The 18,608-nt window shown below is 42.1% G+C and overlaps 1 protein-coding gene across 1 annotated transcript in view; it reads left to right on the forward strand.

Annotated features, from left to right (window-relative positions):
- The window catches only part of LOC117264343 (uncharacterized), a 42,454-nt gene extending 24,700 nt beyond the window's left edge, over nucleotides 1-17,754 (forward strand). Inside the window, exons 3-4 of the mRNA XM_078172034.1 lie at nucleotides 11,063-11,289; nucleotides 16,238-17,754. Of these exons, the coding sequence (XP_078028160.1) occupies nucleotides 11,063-11,289; nucleotides 16,238-17,506 (1,496 nt within the window). The 3' untranslated portion in view covers nucleotides 17,507-17,754. The remainder of the gene's footprint in view (nucleotides 1-11,062; nucleotides 11,290-16,237) is intronic.
- The last annotated feature ends 854 nt before the right edge of the window (nucleotides 17,755-18,608 follow it).

The raw sequence follows: 18,608 nt of genomic DNA on the forward strand, positions 1-18,608 counted from the left end.
CACCTCCGGGAGAGCTTCGACCGCGTCCCAAGGGCAGAGGGGGACATTGAGTCCGAATGGGCCTTGTTCCGCTCTGCCATTGTCGAGGCGGCGGTTGCGAGCTGTGGCCGCAAGGCCACTGGGGCCAGTCGCGGCGGTAATCCCCGAACCCACTGGTGGACACCAGAGGTGAGGGGAGCCGTCAGGCTGAAGAAGGAGGCCTACAGGGCATGGTTGGTCTGTGGGTCTCCAGAAGCAGCTGATGGGTACCGGCGGGCCAAGCGGAGCGCAGCGGCAGCAGTCGTGGAGGCAAAAACTCAGGCGTGGGAGGAGTTCGGTGAGGCCATGGAGGAAGACTATCGATCAGCTCCAAAGAGGTTCTGGCAAACTGTCCGGCGCCTCAGGGGGGGAAGGCAGCAACTTGCTCACACTGTTTACAGTGGGGGCGGGGAGCTGCTGACGTCAACTGGGGACATTGTCGGGCGGTGGAAGGAATACTTTGAGGAGCTCCTCAATCCCAACAACACGTATTCCAGTGAGGAAACAGAGACGGGGGTCTCGGGGGCGGGTCGTCCAATTTCTGGGGCCATCCAGTCCCTGTACCGAAGGAGCATGAGTCTGGTTCGCGTGGCTGGCAGTAAATCGGACCTGTTCCCGGTGAGGGTTGGACTCCGCCAAGGCTGCCCTTTGTCACCGGTTCTGTTCATAACCTTTATGGACAGAATTTCTAGACGCAGCCAAGTGGTGGAGGGTGTCAGGTTCGGTGATGGGAGGATCTCGTCCCTGCTTTTTGCGGATGACGTGGTCCTCCTAGCTCCATCGAACAGTGACCTCCAGCTCTCGCTGGGGCGGTTCGCAGCTGAGTGTGAAGCGGCTGGGATGAGAATTAGGGAAGTCTGAGGCCATGGTCCTCAGCCGGAAAAGGGTGGATTGCCCACTCCAGGTCAGGGGGGAGGTCCTTCCTCAGGTGGAGGAGTTTAAGTATCTCGGGATCTTGTTCACGAGTGAGGGTAGGATGGAGCAGGAGATTGACAGGCGGATTGGGGCGGCGTCAGCAGTGATGCAGGTGCTTAACCGGTCCGTTGTGGTGAAGAGGGAGCTTAGCCAGAAAGCGAAGCTCTCAATTTACCGGTCGATCTACGTTCCAACCCTCACCTATGGTCACGAGCTCTGGGTAGTGACCGAAAGAATGAGATCGCGAGTACAAGCGGCTGAAATGAGTTTCCTCCGCAGGGTGGCTGGGCTCAGCCTTAGGGATAGGGTGAGGAGCTCAGACATCCGGGAGGGTCTCGGAGTAGAGCCACTGCTCCTCCACATCGAGAGGAGCCAGTTGAGGTGGTTCGGGCATCTGGTAAGGATGCCTTCCGGACGCCTCCCTTGGGAGGTGTTTCGGGCATGTCCAACCGGGAGGAGACCTCGGGGCCGCCCCAGAACACGCTGGAGGGACTACATCACCCGGCTGGCCTGGGAACGCCTCGGGGTTCCCGCGGAAGAGCTGACGGAAGTGGCGGGGGAGAGGACTGTCTGGGCTTCTTTGCTGAGGCTGCTGCCCCCCGCGACCCGGACCCGGATAAGCGGAGGACAACGTGTACGAGTACGAGTATGGGTTGTGATATAGTCATTTCATACATTTCACAAGAAACAAGCCATGATTTATTGAATATATTCAATATATATCGCCCACCCCCAGGGGTCTGACGCAGAAATCATTGACAAAGCTGCAGTATTTGATGACTTCAGAATGAGAGGAGGAGATCATTATCACTGATGAAGATGTTCCTGTCATGATCTGTTTGCATGAGCTCAGCATATGAATTCAACAGCCTGGCTGGCAAATGGCCTGTCTTCCCCTCATAGTCTATATCTGACCCATCGCTATCACAGTCACTGAAGACAGCATCTTTTTGATTTTGAGGGACAACTGTAAGGTTGTATGCTTTGTCTGGGCTTGCACCTAGATCCCACATATCTAAAACTTCACTCAAAGTGAGCCTAAAAAAGAGAGAGCTAGCTTCAAGAACTATGTATGTGTAGAAGTGCATGTACATTTAGATGCACTGTGTTATCCCACTGGTCACTATTGTCGCCGTCAACATGTTCACTAATTCTATGACCCCACTGAACAAAGTTGAGTTATTGTAAAAGCACATATTAATACTAGACACCTTAAACATAAAGTGTACCAAAAATTTCTGTCCTACCTTTATGTTAACAGATTTAACTAACCTTTTGTTTGGGAGCTTTGATGAAGCCATCCTTGTCTCATGGTACAACGAGGAAGTAAACAGACCCTTTATTATTTCAATATTTGCTGGAAATGCATCAATACATCATTTGGTAACATTTTTAGAGCCTTATAACTGAAAACTTTTTTTCAGTTATGTTGACAGGCTTAAGTTGAAGATGGCGGTAGGAGTGGATGTGCGTGTGTAGCGCCGCGTAATGGGTCTGTCTGCCTTAGTGCTAATCCTTTAATAAATACAATGTGAGGAGGACTTTACAACAATATAGACGTTTGAACTGAGCTGGAAGACTTAAATATTACCAGGAGGAGGACAATTGTTTAGCCAAAAGATTCAATCAGAGCACCACCTGAGGACTGCGGCCACGCCAAACTAATGTTGTAAAGCTGTGTTAACCTGCCAGTCAAGGAACAGAAACAATCATGCTGCAGGATCAAGAACAAATAACACTCCAAACTCTGTGGCAAGTGGTCACTGAGATAAAAGGTGAGCTGACGCAAAACTTCTGTGCCATTAAGGAAAAACTAAATCGGTCGATGTTAATATGGCCAAACTCAATCAGCAATACAAAGAAATGCAGCAGAGAGTGAGTGCAAATGAGGATAATCTGCATATTGCCACAGAGAAAAATAATTCTCTTCAGAAGGCGGTAGACAACCTGAAATCCAAGGTGGACTATATGGAGAACAAAAGTCACCAGTCTAACCTATTGATCGTGGGTATCCTGGAGGGATCAGAAGGAAAGGACACGGTCGCATTTGCTGCCTGACTCCTGATGCATGCCCTGGGTTTGGAACAAGATCCGGAACCGCTAATGGTAGAGAGAGCGTACAGGATTCGGGAAAGACGAGCATCTTCTACTCAAGCAGGGAGACTGATCATCCTTAAATTCCTGAGTTATCAGCAGAAGATCAAAGTTATGCGACGAGCCAGAGAAGTTGGAGAGCTGAAGTTCAACGGGAAGAGTTTTTTCTGTACCCAGACTTCAGCGCAGCTGTTCGGGAGAAACGTAAGTCCTTTGAACCAGTGAAGAAGCGTGTCCGTGACATGGAGTTAAGGTATGGACTCTATTTTCCAGCAACACACTTTGTGGAGTATGATGGCCAGAAAAGGCCCTTCAAAAGAAGTCTGAAGCTGAGAACTTTGTTAAAGACATATCCTGAGAAAACTATTGGATTATTTGACTATGTGGCTCAGACGTTACACCTACTGACTGTTTTTTCCACCTCATACAATGTTAATAACCCTGCCAGTTACTTAGAAGACTTGAACTGGCTCCGCCATCCCCAACACATATGTCCCCCTCTTTTGTTTTGTTCGCTTTGAATCATAAATTGTGGATTAATAGAGAACAGTACTGCGCCATGGAGCTGGGCATTTGAGGCGCAGCACTTGATATGAAATTTCATTTGACAATACAGAGCCTATTTATGTTTAAGAATGTAGATGGATAGGCTAATATGATGCTTTAAATAGCTCTTGACTATTAAGGGGTGTCAGTCCCTCACCATCCCATTTATTTAATAATTACTTATTTCCTTGTTTCTATTTGTTTTTGTTTTATTTTTTTTTTGCTGGATGGGGGCAAGGGAGGGGGAATCTAAGACAATATTAATACTTCTTGTTAATGTTGCATAGTGCATATTATGTAAAATAGGAGATTGTGAAGGGGAAAAACAAAACAAAAAAACCCCCAATAAATTAAAGGATCACTCTGCAATTGTACAAAGGTGGTGATGTCAATGAGGTGAGGATTTATTTTAGTTTAAATATAGCAGGACTGCTAAAGCAGTGAGGTTGGGATGAGGTCCAGAGGTAGGGTGATGGACCCTTACTTAACTTGGGAGGGAAAAAGATGTTTGTGTTTTTTTGTCTTTTTTATGTTTTGTATGTGTGAAAAGGGAAAGCAGTTTATGGAATTACATACATTATATGGATTTCATGTTAACTGACATTTAAATGCCAGAAAATGGTTACAGATCCTAATGCAATAATTAAGGTATGTTCATGGAATATAAATGGATCCCACCATCCCATCAAGAGGAAAAAGATCTTGTCATTTTTTAAAAAAAGAAAAAGCCTCTATTGCCTTGCTTCCTAAAAAGGCAGAACATACTAAGTTCAAAAGAGACTGGGCTGGTTAGTCTACTCAGCCAGTTACAATAGCAGGAGCAGGGGTGTGGCAGTACTGATAAGCAAACACTTACCTGTTCAAGTAGATGTTTGTGAGGTTGATGCAGAGGGGTGTTATATATCTCTACATGGTTATTTATACGGAGAAAGAATTACTATTGTTAATGTATATGCCACCCCAAATGTTTCGGTGTGTCTATTCACTAAACTAACTAGCCTACTTTTGGAATATTGTTGCCCTCTAACAATTGTTGGAGGAGACTCGAATTGTGTTTTAGACCCTATTAAAGATAAACGCCCAGTTCCTAAATCACAGAACATTGGAATTAGAGCCAAAGCAGTCCAACAGATGATGGATGAAGTTGGTCTGGCAGATAAATGGAGACTCATGAAGCCTTTTCAAAATGATTTTTCTTTTTATTCCAACCCTCATAAAACATACTCTCGTTCTGTGAATGGGCAGAAAGGGAGTTAAGAATGTTTATTAATTAAAATGATAACAATGAGGTAACTCCGTCTATTTTGTGGGAAACTACCAAGGCGTACATGAGGGGCATTATTATCTCTTATGCCACTACTAAGAGAAGGAAATATATTTATGAACAAATTAAAACTCAGTTATCAACAGAGGAAATAATAGGTAATTTGGGTGCAGAAATGTCCACTATAGAAATTATGAATGCTGTTGACTCATTGTCAAGTGGAAAGGCATGTGGCCCAGATGGCCTGCCAGTTGAGATATATAAAACGTTTAAAAATATACTTGCCCCACGTTTGAAAAACAGTTTAAACACTTTTTGGTTAAAAGTCTACCTAGTACTTTAAAATTAGCTGCAATAACAGTAATTCCAAAAGAAAATATTATTATTTTTACTATTTCAAATCAAAACACAGATTCAAATATATTAGCAAAACTTTTAGTTCGAAGACTTAATTATTTTATTCCAAGGTTAGTATCTCCGGATCAGACAGGATTTATTCCCGGAAGACAGGCTTATTTTAATGTCAGAAGATTGTTGGGGGTTATGCAGTACATTAAACATAATAATAACAATAAATAATAATACATTTTATTTCTTAGGCACCTTTCTGTCACTCAAGGACACCTTACAATGGATAAAAGACAATGCACAGTACACAATAAAATCAATTAAAGTAATTTAAAATAAAATTACAAAAGAAAATCACAAAAGTACACACGAGTAAAAACAGTTAGATGTGGACAGGAAATGGGGTTAGTGAAGGGAAAGGGCGATCTTAAACAGGTGTGTTTTGAGTCGGGACTTGAATTGTGATAGTGTACTGATGTTCCTTATTTCGCGTGGAAGAGAGTTCCAGAGCCGGGGAGCAGAGCGGGTGAAAGCTCTGCTCCCCATGGTGGTGAGACGGGCGGAGGGGACAGTCAACAGAATGGAGGAGGATGATCGGAGGGTGCGAGAGGGAGTGGCGATGTGGAGAAGACTGGAAAGATATGGGGGGCAAGATTATGGATGGCCTTGAATGCAAGCAGAAGGATTTTGAAGTCAATGCGGGACTTGACCGGGAGCCAGTGGAGCTGCTGTAGGACCGGAGTTATGTGGTGAATGGCGGGGGTTCTGGTGATGACACGGGCAGCTGAATTCTGGACCAGTTGAAGTTTGTGCAGGGATTTGTGGGTGAGAGGAGGGAGTTGCAGTAATCCAAGCGTGAAGTGATGAGACTATGGACAAGGATAGCAGTGGCATGGGGAGTAAGGGAGGGGCGGAGGCGGTTGATGTTGTGTAGGTGGAAGTAAGCAGACCGGGTGATGTTGTTGATGTGAGATCGGAAGGAAAGTGTGCTGTCGAGGATGACACCCAGACTCTTAACCTGTGGGGAGGCGAAGACGGAGCAGTTGTCAATGGTGAGGGGGAAACTGTCAGTTTTGGAAAGTGTTGACTGTGTGCCAATGAGAAGAATCTCGGTTTTATCAGAGTTGAGTTTCAGAAGATTTGAGGTGAACCAGGATTTTATTTCAGTTAAGCAGTCAGTAAGGGAGGAGGGTGGGAGGTTGGCAGTGGGTTTGCTAACGAGGTAGAGCTGGGTGTCATCCGCGTAACAGTGAAAAGTGATGTTATGTTTGTGGAAGATGCTGCCAAGGGGAAGAAGATAAATGATGAAGAGGAGGGGCCCCAGGACAGAGCCCTGGGACACACCTGAAGTAACAGGGGAAGGTTGGGATGTGAAGTGTTTGAGCTGGATGAACTGAGTGCGGTGAGAGAGACACGATTTAAACCAGTCTAGAGGAGTATGAGTGATGCCGATGGAGGATAGTCTATTGAGGAGGGTGGTGTGACAGATGGTGTCGAAGGCTGCACTGAGGTCAAGGAGGATGAGGATGAGAGTAAACCAGAATCAGCTGCCATGAGGAGGTCGTTGGTTATTTTTGTGAGTGCAGTTTCTGTGCTGTGGAGAGGGCGGAAACCAGACTGGAACTGTTCATACAGGTTGTCATGTGATAGATGGGAGTGGAGTTGAATTGCTACTGTTTTTTCAAGAAATGAAGGGGAGATTAGAAATTGGACGTAGGTTATTGAAGTTGGTGGGGTCTGCACTGGGTTTTTTCAGAATTGGGGTAATTGCAGCGGTTTTGAATGGTGTAGGAACAGTTCCAGTGGAGAGAGAGGAGTGGATGATGGAAGAGATGAGAGGGACCAGGGAAGGGAGGCAGGCTTTGACCAGAACTGTGGGGAGAGGGTCGAGCTGACAGGTGGATGGGTTGGACTTCCGGATAAGATCTGAAATTTCTGAGGTGGTGGGGAGCCGGAAGGAGGAAAAAGAGTGGGTAGGAGGGGGAAGTTCGGGTACGACATTGAGGGTGGGTTGTGAGCTGAGTTGCTGGTGGATCGTCTGGATTTTCTGACTGAAGAATGACATGATGGATTACAGAGAGCAGTAGAACAAAGGTGAGTTGGTACAGATTCCGGGGCTTGTGTGATATTCTTATACAGTGAGAACAGTGATTTGGTGTTACTTTCATTGGAACAGATAATACCGGTGTAGTAGTTTGATTTGGTTTGAGTAATGCAGTCCTTATAGTGTAACATATGGTCTTTGTAAATGTCTTTGTGAATATGAAGTCCAGTTTTTCTGTCCGGTTTTTAGTGGAGCAAGGGAGTTGAGTATGTGATGGAGTCCAGTGTTGTAGTGTGAGACCAGCTGTTCAAGGGTGGATGAATTCTGAGTAGCCATGTGGGAGTCGATACAGGAGGAGAGGGAATCTAAGTTAATGTCCTTAATATTGCGAAAAGAAATGAGGGGTTGTGGGGTTCCCAACCGGAAGGTGGGGGTTCCCAACCGGAAGGTGATGATACAGAAGAATTATCTTACTCCTAGTACTGCTTCCCTTGTGTGAGAGTGTGAGTGTGTTTGTGTACTTGATTTATCTTGTCATTTAGTGTAGGTTAAGTGTCTGTATTGTCCTGTGTTTGTGTATGTATCTGTTTCCCTCAGGGTAGGGGTTGGTGGGTGGAGGGTGGGTTATAGAGTATGGTCATAAATTTCATGACTTTCAAGAAGAATGGTGTACAGTTATGTCCTTGTTTATAATTGCTGTCCTTATTTTTGAACCTTTAAGATGTACACTTGTCATGAAATATTGATCATGGGAATAACAATAAAAATATTGAACAAGAAAACTTTTTTGCGGTCATTATTGTTACCGGTGGTATTAAGTGCGTTAATTAATGAACTAACTGAACAGCTGCTCTGCTGCTACACAATATGATTTTAAATGTTTCCATCTTCATCAACCATTTAAAAGAGGGGGTGGTATAGCTGTTACTTTTTGTTTTGTTTTGTTTTGTTTTGTTTTGTTGTTTTTACAAGAAATGTTTGAAGTGCTCTCTCATTTCCTTTGGTAATTTTATTTCATTTGAAATCCTATGCGTTTTTTTTTCTTGTTTTTTTTTTTTTTTTTTACCACAGGTCATGTTTATGTCCCTTTCTTTATTGTAGTTCATAGATTACCACAGTACAACAATTTTTATTACCGACATTTTAGAACTCTTATCAATTGTTTTATCTAAGGAGAACTGAGTGCTTATTCTGGGTAATTTTAATATCCATTTATGTTGCCATTCATACCCCATGTCTGGTGACTTGACATAGTGGATTCTTTGAATCTTGCATCATTTAGAGGTGCTGCACAGTCCAAAAGTCATATTCTAGACTAGATACTCTATTTGGGTTTCTGCCCAGAGAATACGTTATCACCCTGTTCCACCCATGGCCACATCTTTCTGGCTTTATGTTTTACAAAGACCTCATTTTGGGGGTGTTAATGCCTGTTCAGCGTCCTCAATGTTTTCTGAAGGCCCCTTGGGGTCAGTACTAAATGGAGCTACATTAGGGTCAAAAGTTTTGTACTTGAAAAAATAAAATTTGAAACTGAAAATTCATGTGTTGATCTTGAATTTTGAAAAATACAACAATGTATTCAAAATAAAAATAAGCCTATATGAAAGGTTTTTTCAGGTTAAATATAATTTTGATTCACGTTGGTAATTCTTTTGAATGAATAATTTATTTTTACTTTTCACTTCCATATGTATTTTAACATTTGAGGTCTTATTTTTTTCAGTTGCATGTTTTATCTTTTCAGATTCAGATCTTATTTTTTACAGTTTTAAATCTTATTTTTCACTTTCAAATCTTTTTTTCACTTTCAGATCTTTTGGCCCTGATGTGGCATGGGGGGCGTGGCATCAACTGAGAGGGGTGTGGAATCACGAGTGACAGTGCCTTCGGGGAACGTAGGAACTAAAAAAATTCTGACTCAACACTTACATACACCATATTCATGTGACTGGCAGTGTAAAAATTGATGCCAGTGACAAACTTCCATTTAGAAATCTGTTTTAGACAATACTGAGCACCAATTGCGGTATAAGAGCGATAAATTATGCCAGATTTTGCAGTTCAACAGCCACATTTTAAGTGCTGATATGTCCGATTTCCACATAGTACTGTGAACGCAGCGTAGTGTCCGTTTTGCTTGCGATGATGGCGTCAGGTCGGTCAGGTCAATCTGCTGGAGCCCATACATCCAGCACACAGGTGAGAAATGTTAACTAAGTTTTGGGAAATCATAACAAATATTAAGGGGTTGTTTTTGTGACAACATACATTTTCACAGCTCCATCGTCACAGCCCTGTTGATGCTTCCACATCCAGACGTGTCCCCTGGATGAAACCTTTGAGCTTGGGGAAAAGGAAACAATCCTAAAACATCTCCCTACTCACCTGGTGCCACAAAAATCACCTGGAGCCAGGTCAGGTGAGTAGGGAGGTGTGTTAGGATTGTTTCCTTTTCCCCAAGCTCAAAGGTTTCATCCAGGGGACACGTTTACTGGATGTGGAAGCATCAACAGGGCCATGATGATGGAGTTGTGGACAATCACACTTTCCAGCTCTGACAAATTCACCACTTAAAAGACGTCACAGAAAAAATGTATGTTGTCACAAAAACAACCCCTTAATATTTGTTATGATTTCCCAAAACTTAGTTAACATTTCTCACTTGTGTGCTGGATGTATGGGCTCCAGCAGATTGACCCGACCGACCGGACGCCATCATCGCAAGCAAAGTGGACACTACACTGCGTTCACAGTGCTATGTGCAAATCAGACATATCAGCACTTAAAATGTGGCTGTTGAACTGCAAAATCTGGCATAATTTATCGCTCTTATACCGCAATTGGTGCTCAGTACTGTCTAAAACAGATTTCTAAATGGAAGTTTGTCACTGGCATCAATTTTTACACTGCCAGTCACATGAATATGGTGTATATAAGTGTTGAGTCAGAATTTTTTTAGTTCCTACGTTCCCTGAAGGCACTGTCACTCATGATTCCACACCCCTCTCAGTTGATGCCACGCCCCCCATGCCACATCAGGGTCAAAAGTCTGAAACTCAAAAAACAGATTTGAAAGTGAAAAAAAAAAAGATCTGAAAGTGAAAAAAAGATTTGAAAGTGAAAAAATAAGATTTGAAACTGTAAAAAATAAGATCTGAATCTGAAAAGATAAAACATGCAACTGAAAAAAATAAGACCTCAAATGTTAAAATACATATGGAAGTGAAAAGTGAAAATAAATTATTCATTCAAAAGAATTACCAAAGTGAATCAAAATTATATTTAACCCAAAAAAACGTTTCATACACTTATTTTTATTTTGAATACATTGTTGTATTTTTCAAAATTCAAGCTCAACACATGAATTTTCAGTTTCAAATTTTATTTTTTCAAGTACAAAACTTTTGACCCTAATGTAGCTCCATAGTACTGCCCCTCTTGAGAAACAACTAATTGGAGCCTCATCAAACTGGTCAGCTGTGGCTCTGAGCTGAAGGAAATCCACAAAGGAGGGCTCAGCTTTCTCTTGTTGTTTGATGTTATAACCCCCCTCACAGCAACTCTCAGATTGCAGATTGCAGATTGTGCTCGCGTTGCCTTATGATTTTAGGTGACATACTCTATAATGCAACAACATGTGAGATGAATCTTGCGTAGCTCGAAGCATCTGTGTGTGTGTACCTGCATGGACCATGTTTCTGCCTTAAGGATTGAGGCAAGATGTTGTTTAATTCATCCAACAAAATGCTATACTCACGTGTTTATCTTTGCTTGAATAAATTTTTTTTTTTCTGCCTTTCTGCATCTGCATGTGTTTTGCTGTCTTACAGTGCAGCAAGACTCTAGGTCTCTGAGAGGAAGGCCTGGAGGCTCTGCAACAGTCAGGTCCTTCTGCCCTCTAACTGCCCGGGCACAGAGGAGGAGGGACAGAGAGAGGAGAGAGGAGGAACAGCAAAGGAGGAGGAGAGAGGGGGAGGAGAAGGACAGGAGAGAGGGAGCTGAGAGACACCTACAGAGACCTCCACAGCTCTCCCTACAGGTCAGGAGGACTAACAAGGTCTGATCATCCTTTCTACATTCTTCTGTGCCTGAAAGGTGTCTGGTTTTGTCATCAGTATGATGAAGATTGAATTTGACACAGATACACATACAGTTCAGCTGATTGTGGTGCAGCAAGATTAGCTCTTTTTATCTTCTTGATCACAAATTTATGATGACTTACTTATTTACTCCTCTTCATCCCCTATGGGACATAAGGCTTCAATGTCACAGTTCTGTGCCAGATGGTTTTGGGCCTCCAAGGTCTCCTTTTGTCTGGTGGTGTCCATCTTAAGGCAATGCTTGTGATCCGGCCCTGTTTAATTCTTAGCACATGACCTAACCAACTATTTAAGATTGCAGAGCAGCAAAAGTAGAAGCAAAATGCAGCCTTTTTCATGACATTTATCTGGGAAAGAAGTCCTGTAGGTTCCTGTATGTCACCACTGGCACTTACACTAGCAAAGGGTGCAGAGGTTGCAGGAGGTGTGGGCACACCTTGACCCAGGGCCTAAGGAGTCCAGTAGCAGTTTTTGCACAATGCAATCAAATGAAGGATGACAGCAATATGTGTAATGGTTAAGTTTAGTATTTTTATAACTCACCATATGTTAAAAAAAGAGTGCATCGACCTACCTTGTACTGGTACCTAACTGGTACCACCCAACGCTAATCCAGGATAGAAAATTGAGAATTGAAATAGGTAGAGCTGCCCCCTAAATGGCAGTTACTTGAATCAGTCTGAAATCACTCGGGTGAACTCTCATTTTATCATTCCAATCCTTGCACTTTTGTTTTGCTGTGTCTTTATACACAAAGCAGCACAGGATACTGTTTACAAACCAAGTCTTATCTCAAAATCACCTGATTTCTGTTTGCTGCTCTGATGCTCTCAACTCTGGTGCTGATGTGAGCAAAGTTAGCTTAACTACTTACTGACACTGGCACTGCTTCCTTTATTGACATCCAGAGTGATATAAACTTAAGCAGACAATGCTGTCATGAGCCAGTCAGGAGATTTTATTACTGAACTATGACCAAGACACACGGCTCAACGCTTCAGGCCCAAGACTAGCCGGATGCTTCAAAATAAAAGTACCAGTGGTTACACTTTGATTGTTTAATCATAAAAGTACTTTATTCAACTTTATTAAAACAGCATTTTATTGAACTTTTTTATAACAGTACTTTTTGAGATTTATTATGACACTAGCAAATTTATTTAACTTTGTTTTAACTGCAGCTCATTTAATAATTTTGTATTTTAGTAGTCTACAGTAGTTTAAAGGAGATTTCAAAATATTGTGATATATATTGTGTATCACGATATAGACTAAAAATATTGTGATATTATTTTTAAGCCACATCATCCGACCCTAGTTTGTTTGTACGTTTATAAATTTAAGCTCTCCAAAGTCAAGAACGACTGTGTTGCTTAGCAACATTGCATTGTGATAGTGTGGGCATTATAAAATTAGCAAAAACTGTGCAGACTGTCGCACAGTTCGCTTAATATGCGTTTGTGGGCTGCAGCCACTTTGGAGTTTATCTGTTTTATATAAATCTATGGACTTTATTATCATGGTGGAAAAACAATAGCTTAATAGCTTGCATGTCATGTGACTCAGTGGCTCCAAATCAATACTACATGTTAAAATTATGACTTAAGTGTGTGACTACATAGGCCACAGAATACATACCTCTTTATTAAGGCTTTTCAGACTTGCTCAATATTCTACAAATTGTTTAATCATATTTTTTTTTAATAACTTCCATGTTATATGAACCAAGTCTCAAATTCAGTTCTTGCATTGCTGCAAGTTCTTGCATACAGTACATGAACCAAAACATCAGGTGGCAAGGAGACACTCATACAGTCTGTGTGCCCACCAGAATGCTTTCAATCAATCAATCAATTTTATTTATAAAGCCCAATATCACAAATCACAATTTGCTTCACAGGGCTTTACAGCATACGACATCCCTCTGTCCTTATGACCCTCGCAGCGGATAAGGAAAAACTCCCCCCAAAAAAAACCCTTTAACAGGGAAACTGGTTGTTGTGCTTTTGTGATGAAGATGGGCCCTATGTGTTGTTTGCCTTGGTAATGTTTTTTTCTGCTGATGATTGTATATGAAGTGCTCTCTTAATGCCTATTTCCCCTCCTGCTGTGTCTGTATCACCCTTTTTATACCTCTGGGCCAGCAATAGCCAAGGCCGGAGGCATTATGTTTTAGCGTTATCTGTCCATTCGTCCTTTGTCTCATTTGCGATACCTCAAGAATTCCTCAAGGGAATTCACTTGGACTAAACAATGAACCGATTAGATTTTGGTGGTAGAACGTCAAGGTCACTTTGATCTTGCACCCATCTCATTCTAATGTAGTGATATCTCAAAAACACCTTGAGGGAATTTCTTCAGATTTGATACAAATATTCACTTAGGCTCAGCCATGAACTGATAAGAATTTGGTGGTCAAAAGAGGTCACTGTGACCACACAAAGCATATTTTTGGCGCCAAGTCAGAAATTACTTCGCTAATTATGACAGAATTTCACACAATTGTCTACTAGGATGTAATGTTGAAGTGATTAAATCAATATGCAAAAGGTCAAAGGTCAACTTAACTGTGACATCATAATGTTCTGCAAAAGCACTTTTCTGACCATTATTCAGCAACAGACGGGAAGACATTTGGTCAGATCCTGAACTGATGACACTGATCTTGGATGCCCACCTTGAAACTGTGTTGATTGTATAGATCTTCTGTGCTGCCAGGTGGTAATTGAGTTTAAGCCTCTTTTCTGGTTATTTCTAGTAAATTTATATGCCTTTTGCTGGTTCAGTGATGTGTCTTGGTACATAACTTCCACCAACTATCGATTTTTAGTTCAAAAAACAATCAGAAACAATGTGTTTTACAGATATAGAAAATGAGTTGTCCAACCACATCAGAAATCAAAAGTGTTTACCGCTGTTCTACCAGGGGTCCGTTTCACAAAGCAGGTTCAACAAACTCTGAGTCTAATTCTGAACTCTGAGTTGATCTACTCTGAGATAGGAAACTCTGAGTTTCCGGTTCCAGAACAGCTGATTTGAATCAGTTTAATCAACTCGGAGTAGTTTCACTTGGAGTTAAGCGCGTGCACCACAACTATAAAAAGCCAGCATCAATGGAGCCCCGATTCGACGAGTCACCATGGCAACAGGGAAGAGGAGGTCTGCGTTTTTCACCCCACTAGAATTAGAAATCTTAATGCGCTCATACGGCGAGTTTGCACACGTTTTCAAAAAGAAGTGCAACACCGCTGCAGCTGCAAAAGAGAGGGAGACGGCGTGGGAGAATGCGTAAGTTTAAATGTAGTCTTTGCAATCACAATAATATTACAGGGGAAAACTGCTTGAATGGTAGCCTATTAATTTATTTCATTTAGGTGCAATCCCGCAGGGGAGAAGCGCACTTGGCAGCAGTTTAGGATGAAATATAAAAACATTGTTCAAACAGGTAAGACTTCGGCATAATCTCATGGGGGTACCTCATTTTGATCATGTTTTACATTGTAAAGTAAATATTAAGTGGCTGTTTGACTGTGCAGTTGTTTTATCCCCAACATAATGCTGTTTTCACACACATAAATGTCTTCTTATCTATATCATGTTCTGTTAAATAATTAAGCCTATTTAAACTAACACAGACTTCTACTTAGCCAACAGAAAGAAGGCAGATGCCCGTAAAACGAGCACACTTTTCTGACCACCCTGCAGACAGTTGCCTTACTCAAGTGCTCAGCATCTCCGACATTGTACAAAAAACTTCCATTTGCAAAGAACAACACACAATATCTGCTGGGGTGTGAGAGCATGACTACGATTGGTATTGGTGTTGCAAATGTAAGGACGGATTAGGTTGTGTATGTAGATGATGGACTGTGACGTGAAATGGTACAGCTCAAAAAGATAATTGTGTGGAAATGCTAGAACATCTATGCGCGGTCTGATAACCATCTCCCGACGAATATTTAAGTCTCTGCGCAGTAATTCTGCACCTTCATCCACGGGATCGTTATCAAAAGGACATGCCATATTAGTGAAAAAAGTCACCACCTACTGTGCCTAATGGACTTCTAATATACTTACTCTGATTTTTTAAATGATTTTTTAAAATGACAGACGGCAGAACTAGGCTACGCCAAAACTCGCCTGCTGACTGAATGAATGAGGAAATCAAATGGAGTGTGTGGCTCTGAAAGAGGGCGGAGACGGAGAGAAACTCGAGGTTCATTGAGAAAAACCTGGTCCCGACCAGGTTAGGTTCATAGAGTCTGTTACTACGGTAACTGACCTACGGTAACTGACCGAGAGCTTAAGTTACCTCTCTCTCTGAAACAGGCTAGAGTTACCCCTCTTTCTCTGGTTTGAGTTACCTCCCTTTTTGAAACGGAAAACTCAGAGTTTCCATCATTTCAGGGTTAACAGACTCTGAGTTTTCACTAAACCTGCTTTGTGAAATGGACCCCAGATGTTTCAGATGAAAGCCAGCTGTTTTGCTGGCAGCCAGCTGACAGGTTTTGTTCAAATATGGGGACAACAGACGTTTCAGACATTTTCCGACAGCCTATGCTGGAAGACATTTATATGTTGTACTTCAGAAATGGTTAGACACACCCCTTCTTATACCACGTTGGAATGGATGGTTTGGGGAATGTCTGAAGCTATTCGACCATCCTACAAGCACCTTAAAAAAACATACTGCTACACAAGTGAAGACCGTCTCTGAGCAATTAAATCAAATCCCCCATGTAATTATTCCTTTTAACTGAATTGCATTCCTGAAGTAAAGTATGCTGCTCTTTCACTGGGCCTGTACAGGCCATCTGTTTACAGAATTTTGCTCATAACTGTTTTCTGCTAATATACTTATTCCCATGCCTTAATATGAGCTATCATGATTTCTTTCTGCTGCAGGTTGCCCTGATGACTGGACTCTCTGAACAAAGAACCTCTTGTGTCAGGTCAGTTCCTACCTTAAAGCCTAGGACAGGGGTGGGCAGCAGATGCCCCCCCAGGCCCTGCACAAGGCCTAGCAGTACCTGTAAACCAAGACTCCAGGAAACCAACAACAACCACCTCTCCCGGCATAGCAAACACCAACTGCCTCGCAATCAGCACCTTCCTCTTCACCACCGAACAGTTTCTAACTACTATAGCAACCCCAAGACCTTCAGTAGTCTCCAGAACTCAGGAAGACATTCAAGCAGGACTCCAAATCAAATACCATTGACTAATGGCTCAGTCATCAGACCGCTGAGTGAGAACCCCGGGGTCCTAAGGTTGTCCAGAAGAAGAAGAGGCCTCCCACCAGATACCAGCCCTAGCCCCCTGAATCGGGTTCCTTCGGACATCAACTCATCGAAGAAGTGCGGGACAGTGCAATGCGAAGACGGTGATGTCCCATTGGAGAGTGACTACCATACTGGTGAGATACTACAGAAGAAGATGGACTGTGCTAAAGATGGTAAAGAGGGGTATGTGAGTAATACTGGAGAAATCACTGGTAGTAGTCATGATGAAGAACTTAGACAAAATAGATGTGGCCGTGTTGGAGAGATGAGACTAGAGAGGGGCAGCTGCATTAGTGACGAACTACAGGACAAGGTGAATGTTAGAGAGTTAAGCTTGACCAAGGTCTCTGCTCTGGAGCCCTCTCAAAAAAGGGTCAACTTTACCAGCATTATCACAAACGTTGACATCAGCCCTGTCAGTGAGGTCATGTATCGACATGTCAGAGAAAAGAGGCTCCAGAGAAATCAGCCTGCTTCATCCACAATCCCTAAGCTAATTACCAGAACTGCTGATTCTAGGACTGTTGCCAGAGCTGCTACTGCTAGGACTTCTATAACTAAAGCTGCTATCAACTCAGTGACACCTATACACATACACACTGACCCACCAGCCACTTACTCTGCCAAGCACACTGCTAAGGGTACTAACAAAGGTGCTAGCAAGGACAATACCAAGTGTACTTCACCAGCCAGCAGTTACTCTATCCATAATTCTAAAGGTGCTGCAAAAGATACTTCCAAGTGTACCACAGAAGACTCGACGAAGGACATTGCACCTGTCAGTAGCTATTCTACCACTTCCGAGGGCTCAACAAAGGGCCTTAACCAGACAAAGTCTACTACCTCAGCCATCAAGACCAGGTCCAGCCCTAGAATCCTTCTGAAACATTAACAAACACCTGAACTATGTCTGAAAACATGTTCTCACAGATTCATTATTCGCAATATTTAGAATTGTTGAGGAAGACAGTTTTGAAAATAGTAAAAACAACATCAGATACTGTTGATCATTAGCACTGCATGATGATGGTTGTTGGCTGGTTGGATAGTAACCCGTGACTATGTACTGTTCTTTACATTTGTCAGTGATTGTGGGATTCATTTAATTCGATATAGGAAAATAAATAATGAGAAGAGAGCGTAATGGCAGACACTTTGTAAAATGGACAGTATAGTGAAAAGTCACTATTTTTAGATGGTCCCTTGCCGTATCTGAAAAAGTAGCTTAATATTTTTGTATTAATATATTCACATATGAAAGGCACTGGTTTAATCAAAGCACATAGTTTACTTGAGTCAGTCTACTGTACAGTTTTCAGTAGCAAAGGTTACAGTACAGTCTTGCCATTTCAGTTAAACAAGAATAATGGGCCTCATTCACCAACTATTCTGTAAAAGACATTTCTTCTTAAAAACCACTTATGCAGCTTTCACAAAGATTCTTACATTCACAACTGTTTCCTTATTTGGGATTTTTTCTTAGGTAAGAATGTACACATACTCAAGAGCATAGTAGTATTATTGACTTTGAATTACAATGAATTTTTATAATTCATAATTTTTTAAATAATCATTTTGATTATTTTACAAAAAGCATTATGGTTTTTTAAAATAAACACTCCACTTACAATTCAAACTAGTTATGTTAACGAGAACCATGTATCCAATGATTACTGTTAGAAAATATCACAGGCGGATAGGACAGCCGGGGCAGAAAGTAACAAAGCACCATTCTGGGTAGTTATTAATAACTCACAGAAACACTTCGTGAAATAGTCCACTTCCACCTATTCTCCCCCTCTTGCTGTCTCTCTTTAAACACTTGCAGCCACACCTTGGAGAATGCCACCATGCTCATCTCTGTCCTCAGTCCTGACAGTTGTGCTGTAATACATAAAGTTTGTGCGTGGGGTGGTTGATTAACACATATTTTTAGTATCCGATGCATCTTTTTTGTGCTATTTTATATCCACTCCTGACTCTACTAACAGTGA

This window comes from Epinephelus lanceolatus, chromosome 10 (genome assembly GCF_041903045.1).
Source record: "Epinephelus lanceolatus isolate andai-2023 chromosome 10, ASM4190304v1, whole genome shotgun sequence".
NCBI lineage: Eukaryota > Metazoa > Chordata > Actinopteri > Perciformes > Serranidae > Epinephelus > Epinephelus lanceolatus.